This window comes from Nannobrachium achirus (genome assembly GCF_963921795.1).
Source record: "Nannobrachium achirus genome assembly, chromosome: 19".
Classification (NCBI taxonomy): Eukaryota; Metazoa; Chordata; class Actinopteri; order Myctophiformes; family Myctophidae; genus Nannobrachium; species Nannobrachium achirus.
The window spans coordinates 11,883,405-11,898,038 of record NC_137826.1 but is presented as its reverse complement, the minus strand read 5'-3'; the positions used below and the strand labels follow the sequence as shown (position 1 = coordinate 11,898,038).

At 44.2% G+C, this 14,634-nt stretch overlaps 1 protein-coding gene across 1 annotated transcript in view; it reads right to left on the bottom strand.

Moving 5' to 3' along the window:
- The window catches only part of myo7ab (myosin VIIAb), a gene marked incomplete at its 3' end in the record, with an annotated part of 54,991 nt that overhangs the window by 15,936 nt on the left and 24,421 nt on the right, over positions 1-14,634 (bottom strand). The window contains exons 17-28 of the mRNA XM_080748543.1: positions 14,118-14,212; positions 12,893-12,977; positions 12,339-12,557; positions 9,482-9,799; positions 8,467-8,670; positions 7,638-7,814; positions 5,856-5,945; positions 4,876-5,003; positions 4,354-4,480; positions 3,620-3,739; positions 2,028-2,201; positions 478-705 (exon numbers count right to left, since the gene is read on the bottom strand). Coding sequence (XP_080604669.1) covers positions 478-705; positions 2,028-2,201; positions 3,620-3,739; positions 4,354-4,480; positions 4,876-5,003; positions 5,856-5,945; positions 7,638-7,814; positions 8,467-8,670; positions 9,482-9,799; positions 12,339-12,557; positions 12,893-12,977; positions 14,118-14,212 — 1,965 coding nt within the window. The remainder of the gene's footprint in view (positions 1-477; positions 706-2,027; positions 2,202-3,619; positions 3,740-4,353; positions 4,481-4,875; positions 5,004-5,855; positions 5,946-7,637; positions 7,815-8,466; positions 8,671-9,481; positions 9,800-12,338; positions 12,558-12,892; positions 12,978-14,117; positions 14,213-14,634) is intronic.

Sequence of the window (14,634 nt, the reverse complement as noted above, 5' to 3'; positions counted from 1 at the left end):
CATATTAAGTTAATCATCTGGAGACCCACCAAAATAATTCGAGGACCGCCCCTGCGGGTCCTGACCCACAGGTTGAGAACCACTACAGCAGGGGTTCCCAAACGTTTTTGTCTCAGGGCACCCCATGAATATTTTTTTAATCCGAGGCACCCCTACATTATAATTTTCACTCCCAGCACCTTATATTTATAGCATATCGTCGTTGTCGGGTGGAAACCTTGTATGTCCAAAACCATTCGTTTTGTATTTATCATCTATAAAATGTACTAAACTAGTGAAAACAGCTGATCTACAAGCACACATCGCGAGGCGTTGTGTGCTTGTAGATCGGCTGTTTTCACTAGTTTTGAGATAATAGCCATTTTGGTTAGAACTGACTGAAAATAAGTTAATTTATACTAAATATTTTTGTGTCCAAATAAATTCCAAATATTATCAAATGATAACCCCTGCACTACAGTACAGAACAGTGCTCACCCTGTCACAGCGGTACTCTCCGAACTTGACCCCTCGGACCACCTGCTGGTAGACCAGGTTGGTGGCCACGGAGTCCTCCGAGGGGCTGTGCCAGGGCGTGAAGATCTCCTTCCTGAAGAACAGCCTCCAGGGGGCGTTCCTCTCCTGGGCGCCCTGCTCCTTGGCGTACTGCTCACACTGGGACACGGCGTCCATCACGTGGTCACTGCCGCTGCCCAGCGACGACACCTGGCACAGGGCACATGCATTCATTTATGTAGTGCAGGGGGGTCCGGGACCCCTAGGGGGTCCTCAGAGTTACTACAGGGGGTCCTTCAAATCCTTTGTGAGATAGAAACCTTTTTTCCCCTTTTTTTATATTAACCACTTGAACCCTTGAACGTCCATATTCTTTGAGAACTTTAGCCGAAAATAGCAGATCTACAAGCTCACAACAGCAGCACGAGGCGTTGTGAGCTTGTAGATCTGCTATTTTCGGCAAAGAGCTTTGGTGTAGAGGGGAAAAAGAGCAGACCAAGCACAGAGTGAAAGGTCAAGTTTATTATGTATTGACGGTTCAAGTGGTTAAATATCTGAAAACACAAATTGACATGAATCCAAAATACACTGATGATTATGCTGTCAAACAATGAAACTATTATGGAATATGGGGGTCCCTGCTTCATCTCTCTCTCAGCTAAGGGGTCCTTGGGCTGAAAACGTTGAAGACCCCTGATGTAGTGCCTTTAATTTTTTTGTAATGATCCAAACGTAGTGTGCCACCATTTTCCCATTCACTACACTTTATTTTGAAGAGCCCCGGAAGCCACGATCGTGTCCACGTTGTGGAAATTCACTAAATCCTGGAAGTAGACCCGGGATGTTTACTTTTACACGGGTATCTAAAATTCGAACCGCAGCCGACCGCCGCGGCCCAGTGTCGCCGTGAAAAAAATCGGTTCTCGGCGATCTAAGCGTTTTTTGGAGAAAGATTCCGAGATAAAGCCGTTTCTTTGGAGCGCAATGAATAGAAGCCTATGGAAATTACACGGTTCCGGGTGACATCGTCCAATGGATCACCGGACAGTGAGTTGCTTTCACCAGCGAGTTCCTTTGACTGCGCGCTAATGTTATATAATTTTATAAAAAGGAAATCCTGTATTTCTTTGGGATTAGCACACCACGGCATGGTTCCGAAATCCCGAACTAGTTTGGGATTGGCACTTAACCAGTTAACCCCCCTAGAGCCCACTGTTGTAATATTACAACGTGTGTATTTTATCCAAAAAAAGGTTTAAATCATTTTATTTTAGCTCCCCCTACCACCTAAACATCACCATTGGATTCTATTGTTTAGTATTACAAATGCCATTGGCCACAATATTTGAATCATCTTCATATCTGAGCTAGTTCTCGACAAGAGGTCTTTTGTTCTGCTCAACCTATTACAGAAATCATTGCATATGAGTGAGAAAGATGTGTAGACTAGATAGGTAGGCATCTTTGTGGCTGGCCGTGTGACAATTGGCTAAGTTGCATTGCAACATGAATGTATAAATCCAGCTTCATACCTTGTCAAACAGGGCGATGTATAGAGAGAATCCAAAGCGGTCACGTAGGCTGATCTTGTCTGCCAGAGCATTGCAGAGTTCACTGGCAGTAGTGGCAGAGTCTGTCAGCAGGGTCTTGGTGGTGCCGTCCATAAACGTCACAGGTAACATGATGGGCTTCTTAGACTTAGTAGCCTGGCAAAGGCAATCACATCAAATCAAATCAAATCAAATCTGTGAAGGTAATATTTTGGATACATTTTCCAGTAAGATGATTCTTGGGCCTGAGCAGATGTGATTTGCATTTTTTGTATTTGGTATAGCATAATTTACTGTATTGTTACAACCAGGCTCAGTGGCAGTAACAATGAGGGAGACACAGGAACTGAATAGACTCAACGAAAGGAATTTAATCGTCCCCAGCAGTCGTTGATTTGGTATTGATTCGTCCTTTAAGTCATGATAAAGGCCATATTTCTATATACTGTAGCTCTCTTCACTGTAGTTGAGGAGATAATGGTATATAATCACAACACTCATGACCATGTATTATATTCACTGGGTTAATTACAGTACATAAACTTGTTATGGATCCCTTCATCCCACATTTAAAACCGCTGATTTAGATCGAAGTTAATGAAAAGCAGCAGATGATGAAATTAATTGAAAACACTGTCGTAGATTTTAAATAACAGAAATTGTTCTATTCAAAATATGTCCACAAGGGTAAAGTACATAATAAGAGAGAATAATTGATTTGTAATAATTCGGTAATTCATGATGCTTGCTAGTGACGACTGGCTCATATTATTAATCGACGGTGTGCTTCTAGACAGTACAATCCTCTGTCAATTTGTAAGCAGGCACGTGCACACATAGACATCAAAGGGGGCTTGAGCCCCTGCCCCTTTATCCATCTGTAAAAAATGCCCTCTCCCCAGACCATGAATGCAGTTTTTACTATGGTGAAAGAAATACAAATACCCCTTTTCCATGCCATGCTTGAACTTGAATGCAGCATCTTATGTTGAAAGAATTGCCCTCTCTGTGTAGAAATCCATGCCGTTACGCCAAATCTCCAGTAGGCCTATTGACTTTATTATGCTTAGTTCAGTGTGGTATCACGCACCAAAAATAGCCGACCTCCAAGCTCACAACGCATCGCAGCGCGACGCGTTGTGAGCTTGGAGGTTGGCTATTTTCGATATTTCCACCAAAAGGCTCTTTTCGAAATTTTAGCCCCTGAATGTCTAACATTCTCTGCACGTCCCTGTTTGTAAGTGTATAAATGTAAACGAATGGACCATTTTGTTGCTTTTGTATTGTATGACCATGTATTATAGTCACTGGGTTAATTACAGTACATAAACTTGTTATGGATCCCTTCATCCCACATTTAAAACCGCTGATTTAGATCGAAGTTAATGAAAAGCAGCAGATGATGGAGGTCGGCTATTTTCGATATTTCCACCAAAAGGCTCTTTTCGAAATTAACATGCTCTGCACGTCTCCGTTTGTAAGTGTATAAATGTAAATGAATGGACCATTTTGTTGCTTTTGTACTCTCTCAGAGTAAACATTTTGATATTCCTCCATGTGCGTGAGTTCTGTACCTGCAGCTCCAGCCAGGATGGAGGCTGGGTCCGTGTGCGGTTGACAAACGTCCTCCTCAACCTCTCCTCGCAGTACGGAGCATAGCCCGGTGGACCACTGTGCATGAAGGTCCGCAAATACTGGGAAACACAAAACAAGTTGACTGTTTTTTAAGAAGAAATGTACTTTCACAGCACTGAGCCTCAGACTTTACATCAAGCTCATGAAATACAACAGGTATTGTGTAGCTTGTAGACCAGCAATTATTAACAGATTTTGTGTAGAGGAAAAAAGAGGGGGGGATCAATTATAGACCCCTGAGGGGCCCCTGTTAATGAGGTACCTATAGGGGTTACAGGAGAACGGAGAGAGAGAGAGAGAGAGAGAGAGAGAGAGAGAGAGTGAGAGAGAGAGATGGTAGGTCAACTAAGGCGTCTCCCTTGAAAAAGAAAAAAACGACAACGTGCCACTTTCAATTGATAACTCAAATAAAACGAAAGGAGTCTAAAAATAAGAAATGCTACTTGTTTCATTGTTTGTATTATAGGTTTCTGCAGTTGTTGCCTCGCTGGGAAGGCATGCCTCACACTTTAAGAACCCTGTGTAGGTAAGGATCTTTTCTATATTTAATGCTTGATGCAACTATCACACTGAATGACGCATAGATAGGCATAGATTATGAAGACAAACATTATGAATAATCATGATTTGAGTGCGATGGCCATTTGAGATGAGTGACAGCTACAGTACATACCTTGACAAACTTTTCAGACGGTGCAAAACAGCCCACACAGAGGGAGAGCAGGATCCAGCCACGGGCATGGCTGCTCTTGGATGGATTCTGAGTGAGCTGCTTGCAGATCTGACAGTAGATCTCGTCCCTGTGAGAAACAAACAAAAATCACAGCAGACAACGGTAGGTAACTATAAAGGTGCTATTCTGGGAAATTGCAATTGTGGTTGCCTTGACCGAGTTGTGAGGAATCCACTGGGAAATGAATTCCGCAAAGTGCGATTCTTTGTGGGTTTTGGCATGATTTTAGTCTTTTTGGGCCGGTTTGGGTCCACTCCCTCCATTTCGGCGCCCCCTCTACGATGGCGCTCTAGGCGGCCGCCTAGCTCGCCCATAGCTAAAAACGGCCCTGCATAAAGGCAAACACTAAAAACACTAAACGACTAAAGGCATACACAGGAGGGGAGGCCCTGTCAAATGTCATGTTTAGCCAGTGAGGGCCCGGGAGGCTAAAACGTTACACCTCGGTACGGTGCAGTTCACCTGAGGGCAGGTCTCAGGATGCCGTTGCCGATGATGAAATGGAGCTTCTCCAGGTTGGAGGTGGGCCGGTCCTCCAGCATGCTGTTCCCCTGAAGACCGTAGTCCACCTCCGTCAGCCGCCTGGTGACCTGACGCACCATGAGAGAGAGAGACCAGTAAGACTCCCTAATCGGGAGATAAGCACCCGTCAGGTCGCATACACAAACTTTAGAAGGCAATCGTAGCCAATCAGGAAGGAATATGGGAAATGGGACAGATCCATGTTGTTGACACGACTTTAGAGGCCATGTGAGAAATGAGGGGTGGAGGTTGTGAGTTGCCATCCAAGGAGTGTGTGTGCAAAGTTTGACTTGGATAGGGGCAACGGTGACGGAGATAAGAGCAGCAGGAGCCGTGTGACGGACAGACGGACAAAAGGAGACAGACAGACAGACAGACAGACAGACAGACAGACAGACAGACAGGGGGTGGAGCTTTTCATAGTAACTTGCGACCTCACGGTCGCAACAAACAGAAGCCAACGGAGCAAGGGAGCATTATACCTGAAATGCTCAGCAAGAGATGAGCGTCTCTAATCCAGTGGTTCCCTAACTTTTCAGCTCAAGACCCAAAAGAGAAATTAGACATTTAACCCGGGACCCAAAATAGTGAAAACTGCAGATCTACAAGCTCACAGCGCGTCACGTCGCTTTGCGCCGTGTTGTGAGCTTATACTGTAGATCGGCTATTTTCACTACTTCTTAAACATTTGTTTTCTAATTTATGGAAGCTCTTCAATTTTTTCTTTTATTTATTCATGAAATTACTGAGAAAAATCATTGCATTTTTTTTTTATCGTGAACATTTCAGCTTTTTTGGGAATGTTTTTTGAAAATGTTTTGAAATAATAATATTTAAAAATTCAATAAAATGAAGGGACCCTAAAACTGGCAATCTAAGACGGTGAAGAGAGTTTGATAGTGCTGCTGTGCGAGTCTTACCTCCTCTCCGATCTTGGACTTCCTCTTGAGGGTCAGGGACACTAGCTTGTGTCTGACACTGTTCTTCTTCTGGCTGTCCACGGAGGTGTTCTGCAGACAGACACAATCACAGGATGTGGGTGGCAGGGGTGTAAAGCACTTTTACTCAAGTACTGTACTTAAGGTACTTTTTACTTTACTAAATATTTCCAATTTTCAATAGCTTTACTTCTACTCCACTACATCTCAGAGACAAATATTGTACTTTTACTCCACTACAATTATTAGAAAACTTTAGTTACTAGTTACTTTGTAGATTTGGATTATTATTACAAAACATAACCATTAACCACTTCAGCCCTATACAGTATATATGTTACAGTATGTTTGGGTAACTCAGGACGTTCATTGTAAGAGCGCTTGTTTCGTTCACCACACACTAATCACCACCAGATGGCGACGACAGCCCATAGACAGCCATTCACTAGTGCAGGCGCTGACGTCACTCGTTTGCGACTCCCTTTCTTTATTTACTAGCCTAGCTGGGCGGTGTTTAGCCATTAGCTTAGCCATTAGCTTAGCCATTAGCTTACTATGAGCGTTTATCTTGGGCTTGCCCAGGCCTTACGGCCTGGGCATAAATATAACGATTGCATTCACCACGGCTTCGTAACTCGCGCGGCGCTCCGCCGGCCGCGCGGCCCTGGCCCGCTCTTCGCGGCCACTCGCGCCTGCGGCGCTCGGGGGCGAAGAGCAGGACCAAGGTCCGCTGGCCTTCGCGCCGCTTGCAATGTCGTGGACAATCGATGGGCTCCGCCTGGAGGACGTTGTTGTGGGCGACCGCTTGTTCCGCCCCGTGCGGCACCGCGAGTGCTCCGTTTCTCGGCCGTCCTGTTTCTCTAACATCCGGTGACATATACATTTCGGCCATTTGAAAATAGGCAATCTACAAGCTCAAAACGCATTGTGAGCTGGTAGATCTGATGTTTTCAAAAGATTTTAATACATCTGAAAACTTGTGAAACAGGACATTCTGCATAATGAGTACTTTCTTCTTTTTTTTGTGTTTTTTTTTTATCCCACGTTTTTTTGCAACCCATTTTCTCACCCAGTGCCGCGCCAGGGGAATTGGGGAACACCTGGCTGGCTAGGGGGAGGTAGTATAGAAACCAGGACAACTGCATGTTTTTGTGAGGGCATCTAACCTAGGAGACACGGGGAGAACATGCAAACTCCACACAGAAAGGCCCTATTGCCAACCCCACCTAGGGTGTGGGCGCTGATGACGCGGAGGGAGGAACCCGCCCATGAGTACTTTCTTCTTTTGTTCATTTTGATACCAATACTTTTGTACTTTTACTCAATTACATTTTGAATACAGGGCTTTTACTTGTAACAGAGTATTTCTACATTGCTACATTCTAGTATTGATACTTTTACTTAAAGGCCCGCTGACACGCCCCGAAATGATAATAGTATGATACAGTAGGTCACGTGGTCTCTCTGAAAACGGTCTGAAATAGTCTGAAACTCATGTCACAGTGTAATCTGCCCCTCGCCCCCCAACAACAGCTGACCAGTACAGTAAGTAGTCTAAGTACACTTAATTAATTTGATTGGCTTATAATTGCGCAATATTTTAAGATTACTTTTTAAAGTGACAGTACTCCTTTAGATGACAGTCCTACTTTAAGTAAGAAACAGTACTTTTCCCCCACTACTGGTGGGTGGCAGCGAGACAAACGCACAAAGGACGACAAAAGTCCCCTAGAAATAGATTCGCTCCCTGTACTTGTCTCTCACCTCCTCTTCGACCTGCAGCTCCTGCAGCTCTCTCTTGTAGGTCCTCTTGCCCAGAGTTTCGTAGATCTTGGTCATGACGGGGATCTTCTCACTGCCGTCGTTAATGGTAACCTCGTACTTAGGCTCTGGAAGGTCACCCATGAACCTCAGCACTGTGATCCACACAGCTAATGCAGCCTGGATGGGGACAGAGGTGCAGTATTTAGAGATTTTAGAGTAAGGATTAATCTGAAACCCTTTTATGATGCCTCCAAATCCAAATTCCATCTAGTTCAGGGGTCTTCAACGTTTTCAGGCCAAGGACCCCTTAGTCGAGAGAGAGAGATGAAGCATGGACCCCCCACAACCTGTTCATAGATTCCATATAGTTTCATCGTTTGACAGCACAATCATCAGTGTATTTTGGATTCATGTCAATTTGTGTTTTCAGATATTTAAACACTTGAACCGTCAATAATTCATAAACTTGACCTTTCACTCTGTACTTAGTCTGCTCTTTTTCCCCTCTACACCAAAGCTCTTTGCCCAAAATATCCGATCTACAAGCTCACAACGCCTCGCGCTGCGAGGTGTTGTGAGCTTGTAGATCTGCTATTTTGGGCTAAAGTTCACGGAATATGGATATGGATATATCATTATATAATATATAAAAAAGGAGAAAAAAACGTTCTATCACTCCCTGTAGTAACTCTGAGGACCCCCTAGGGGTCCCAGACACCCTGTTGAAGACCCATGATCTAGTTCGCTATGATTTACATCGGTGTCTAATGTTGGAGGCTCTGGTTAAGGAAGGCTGCAGACAGAGTAAGGTTCAAAAGGTCCAACTCACAAGCTGGTCTCCCTCATCCTCGTGGAAAAGCAGGGGCTGTTTCAGGGGTCTTCTGATATAGGTGCAGGTGGAGACCCCCTGGAAGTAGGTGGCAGAGAACTTGGAGAAGGTGTACTCTGAGAGATCCTCGTCTTCCTCCTCGGGCAAAGGCCGAGCCTCGTTCGCCACTTCCTCCTCTGTCCCCTCACGCGCAATCTCCAGGTCCTGATGGGACACAAAATATGTCAGTCGACAGTCCTGTCGATAACAATCTTCAAAAATAATGGTCAGTTCAAATGTTCAAAAATCATTTGTTCAACCAAAACTCAAGATGTTGTTTAAATTGTAAAGGTAGGGTAAGTGAGTTTCTTTGGTTAAAATGAGTGTTAAATAACTCTATATTTTTAATAGTACTCGTTGCTATAGAGTGTTTGTTCAAAAACAGGGTCCTTTATTAAACAGAAAATGCATTTTCAGGTTGGAATCAGTATAGAGAATAAGGATACAGATTAAACATGTGAAATTGGAAATGATGACACAAAGAAATGAGCAGACAAAATTGGAACTGGAACACGCAAGCTGATAAAAGCCAATCTTTCCTGATTGGCTGAAGGTTTGTCACCTTCCTGAAAATGTATTTTCTGTTTATTAAAGAGCTGGAGAGACAGGGAGACCCCTGTGACTGAACAAACGCCCTATAGCAATGATTACTATCAGAATATAGTGCTTTAACCTTTTAACAAAAAAACAAACAAAAAAAAACGTTTTAACCAATAAATATCACCTACCTGATTGATTGATTGATTGAGGATTTTATTAGAGTTTTGCATAGGACACCACAAAATAGTTTTATCGGCTTGTTTACATTGGGGTCCCTATTTAAACTCATATAACATTGAATGACAGACAAATGAAACACAGTACTATGCAGAAAAATATCATAGAGAAAAAAACACACAGTCGTAAAGCAAACGACCGTTTTCAAATGTCCAAAACAAATCCCCACCACCTCCCCCATGCAGAGAGAGCCCCTCACCTCGAAGCCGGCGGGGGCCTGTCCCTCCTGGTTGGGCAGCGGGCCCGTGCTCCCCAGGAAGCCGAACATGCGGTCCACCATGTCCGAGTGGTCCACGGGCTGCTCCTTCTCCCGCTCCATCTGCTCCAGCAGCTCCTTCTTGCGCTGAGTCTCCTGCCTCTCCTCGCGCTCCCGCTCCTCCTGCTGCCGCGCCAGCAGGACCAGCCGCTCCTGGTGCTTCCTCTCGGCCTCGGCCTTGGCCCGCCGCGCCGTCATCTGGTTCCTCAGCTGCTCCTCCTCCAGCAGCCGCTGGCGCTCCGCCTCCTGGCGGCGCTGGCGCTGTCGGAGGAAGACGGACGGACGGACGGGTGGGTGGAGAGAGATTTAAGCAAATTAAGAAAATACCTAAAAATGTTTTCTAAAGCCTAATGGTTTTCTGAAAAACTCATGTTTCTATATCAGTGGTGCTCAACCTTTTCAAGTCAAGGACCCCCTAGAATGATATATATTTGACCGTCGTGGACCCCCATCTCAAAATATTTTGTTCCAGGAACTCTGAGAAAGAAAGATTTGATTTACAAATGTTCGCTTTAAAAAAGATATAGTCAAAGATCTGCAAAACGTTTCACGATTTTTCTAATATAGCAGATCTACAAGCTCGCAACGCGGCACTCGGTGCCGCGCTGTGAGCATGTAAATCTGCTGTTTTTTTAATAGTTAAAGCATAAAATAATGGTTAAAGTGGTTCAAATCTAGAGTGACGCGGATGCATTCCTGTCCTAAATAGGTTAAGAGAGAGTCATAGAGGTAGCAGGGCTGTCACCATCAGTCGACAATTGATTGAATTGTGTTTTTGGCGTTGAACGTTGGGAACATATAATAAATTAAGTTGATTCATACTGTACGGGGTCGGGGGCACAGAAGTCGCAAACGCTCAGCTGTCAGTCTGCTGATTGCTTTCAATCAGCCACACTTTCCTACACACCAATCGCACCATATTTTAACTTGTGTTTTTTTTTTTTCATAAACGCAAAAAGCATACTTGATCATACTACAGCGTCACACAAAAGCATCAAAAATAGCAGACCTGTGAGTTGAAAACGCACCACGAGTTTGCGCTTGTTAGTACTAGTTGGTTCTATCTAAAACTTTAGCTATTTTTAAATTAGAATCCTGAAGTAACAGTTTTGGACAGGGGTCTTCTACGTTTTCAGGCCAAGGACCCCTTAGTTGAGAGAGAGATGAAGCAGGGACCCCCATGGGGCCTCTTAAGTCTGACATCATTTTGTAGGCGGAGGAGAACCTCTGGTGCCAACAAGGCACAGCGCCTGTGAATCTTTTTACTATAATCTCATTTTTCTTCTCTTTCTTGTTGACAGGAAAGTGGCAGAATTATACTTTAGTTGTTATTTTTGTCTCGGATCTGTTGAAATAGCGAGGGACACAGCACTGCCCATATTTGACAATAAATCTGCTTGGCACCAGCGAGGGGTCTGACTACAAAATGATGTCACGGCTTAAAGGACAACTTTAGTTTTTTACAACAAGGGTTCATATTTTAGATTGTAATTAAAGAATATAAAAGATGAGTGTTAAAATAATTTCATTTGCTTCTTTCTATTGTTTTAGAGATTCTTATTTCAGTGGCTGGGGGCATGTGTACAAGTGGCTAATATGTCATTTTACACAGAATAAGCCCATTCCCAAGATACAACGCAACCTTTCATGGTTGGATGTGACTTATGGGGGCTAAAAGTGTTACTGTAAATAACAATAAAGAAACTGCTGGCTTATTGTGTCTAAAAAGACACATTTAGCCACTTGTATGCATGCCCCCATGCGTACGCATGCCCCACATAGTAGCACGGTAAACGCGATAAAACAATAGAACGAAGCAAATGAAAACATTTTAACACTCACTTTTTCTTTTCTCTAATTACAATCTAAAATATGAACCCTTGTTGTAAAAAAACAAAGTTGTCCTTTAAGAAGCCCATAGATTCCTTATATTTTAATTGTTTGACAGCACGATCATTAGTGTATTTTGGGTTCACTCTGTACTTAGTCTGCTCTTTTTCCCCTCTACACCAAACCTCTTTGCTGAAAATAGCCGATCTACAAGCTCACAATGCCTCACAGCGCAAGGCGTTGTGAACTTGTAGATCTGCTATTTTTGGCTAGAATTCTCCGAATATGGACGTCGGGGTTCAAGTGGTTAATATAAAAGGAGAAAAAAGGTCTCTATCACACAAAGATTTGGAGGACCCCCCTGTAGTAACTCTGAGGACCCCCTAGGGGTCCCGGACCCCCTGTTGAAGACCCATGGTTTTAGACATACCGGTATGACAGCGACAAAATGCTATCTGGAAGCTTCCACACAGTCTTTACGCTAACACAAACATGAATTGACTTACACGCACGCACACACACAACCATACACCCGCCTTCACCCCCCCCCCCCCCCCCCCCCCCCCAACGTTTGTCAGGGCTTTTTTCTTTCCTTCTCCCAGGCAGTCCCTCCCACTGGTTTTGTATGGTAGGTTTTGTATGGTAGCAGTGTTTTTTTTATCGCCCAAGCAAACCCACCCCCCCTCACCCACACGCAAAGCTTGCACCCCCCCCCCCCCCCCCTCTCCTAACTCTCTTCAGCAAGAAAGGGCTAGTGGCAGCGCCGTACATGGCAGCAGCCGTGCACCCTTAAATGCACAAATACATTTCGTTGTACTGTGAATGTGCTTGTATGTGTACTGTACTTTGGAAATGAGTTGATCGTTGACAATGAAACTGTGCCTGTACCTGTACTGTATTGTTACAATGACAAATAAACTCTAATCTAAATCTAATCTAATCTAATCTAAATACAATATTGAGTGTTTACCTCTGCCCTGAGCCTCTGGCACTGGCGCCTGGCGATCATGCCCCTAGTGTAGGCCTGGATGGACAGCACGGCGCGGTGGTGCCGCCAAAAGGTCTGCCGCACGAGGAAGCCCCGGCAACGGGCCTGGATGAGAGAGATACGCAGCCGGGCGAACTGGTACTTATTGTACAGCTTCCTTGACCTGACGAGAGCCTGGAGGCGCAAGAAGCCCACCTGCATCTGGAAGAGGAGAGGAGGAAGAGCATCATAAAATGTTAAAGATAGTTTACAGGACAGTACACAGTGGCGCAAGGAAATACAAAATCACATTTTGAAGGTGGGAAGGATATATAAAATTGAGTTTCATAATTGTGCTATGTGGATTTCCTCAACAGATGACAATTTATACAAAAAAAAAAAAAAGAAAAAGGAAAAGAAAAGACAATCAGAATAGGCCATGATAAAATCCTCTGTAAACTCCTTTGTTTTCACACATAATTTCCTGGGTAACTAATACTAACATGGTGAGGTTTATGGAGGAGAACTGTTAATAGACCGCAGGAAGCTAAACTTACGGTGTGGTAGTTCTTCCTGCATCGATAACCTCTCCACGTGTTCTGAATGAGTGTCACAGCCCTCCTTAGTCGGAGGTAATGTGTCCTGGACAGCACAAACACACGCATGCACGAGCGCACACGCGCACGCACACACACACACACACACACACACACACACACACACACACACACACACACACACACACACACACACACACACACACACACACATTCCATAAAGAATTTAGAGCCACTTTCTTCATCCCCTCTCCCCCGTGCCGCTTAAGCAAGGTGTGATGTTAAGACATTATTTCTCAAATCTAAGAGGATCAAAAACTTCAGCAGAGTCTATAATAAGTCAGTTCATTTTCACTTAATCCCTCAATTTCCTCTCTTTTTTTTCGCTCTCTTTTTCTTCTTCCCCTCTTCTGGAGCTATTTAACAGACATCCTTAGGTCGCTGGTTCAATTTCCGTCTCGAAGGAGGACATGTTTTAAACCTGACATTGACCTCTGAAAGATATTGAATGATGAGCTCTTTTGACCTTTGACTCTTTTGAATTATTCCAAATAGTGGCCTTCGCTGTAATGCGTTACCATCTACTAGCCTGGCAAGGCCAGACTAATATCACTAATATATTTTTTCTTCTTTCTTTTTTTTTTTTGCAATGGTAGATTTGTCTGGAGTCCAGGCTAACCATCTACAGTACGACATCAAGAAATAAGAGAAATAAGAGAAATATGTAACTTCCTCAACGCCGTCCACAGCAGACATGTTACATGTATCGATATTCATACATACTAATCAGGGATGTGCAGAGAATGTTAGAGAGGCAGGGTCTGAAATTTCTAAAAAGGGCCCTTTGGTGAAAATATCGAAAATAGCCGACCTCTGCCGAGGTCGGCTATTTTCGATGCTTGATACCACACTGAACTAAGCATAATCAAGTCAATACTGGATATGTGGCGTACGGCATGGAATTCTACACAGAAAGGGCGATTCTTTCGATGTAAGATGCTGCATTCAAGTTCAGGAGAGTTTGGACCAGGCAATTCTCTTGAATGCTGCCTTCAGGTATAGCATGGTCATTTTTTACAGACGGCTAAAAGGCTCAAGCCCCCCCGTCTATGTGTGCACGTCCCTGATACTAACACATCAAATACTGTATTATGAAGTCTACCTTGATTGAAAGGTAGGACGTTAAACTTAAGACCTCTCCTTGTCTTGTCTGTCTGTCCCTCACCTCTCCCTGAGTCCTCGTACCGCCTTCTGGATGAGGATGACCTTGTCAGTGATGGCCTTGTCCCTCTCTATCTCCAGCTGCATGTCATGGTGATCCTGACAGGAGAGACAGTACACATTAAGTCACGTCAACACTCACATTTTAAAGGGTTCATGACATTAACTCATTTCCCGCGATCCCCGTCGAAACCGTTGATTTCCTGCTGTACCACGCTGCGATGCCCGTAGATCCCGGAAATGTAATTAGCTTTAATCATTATGAAACAAGTAAAAGTATGATCGCAGTATATAGCCGTTTCGGAGTCTTAGGCCCGCCTCCTAACTGTATCCTGCCGTATTTCCGGTTCTGACCGGATCTAGGTTTCCGTATCCTGTCTAAGGCCCAATAGAGGGTATGCACGTCCACTGGGACCCGCCCCCCTAATCTAGACTGAGTGGTAAAACATTGAGCAGCTTGGAGCGTTGGAGTTTGGAAGTGCTTGTTGCAAATCACTCAACGGCCCTGCATACCACCTGTT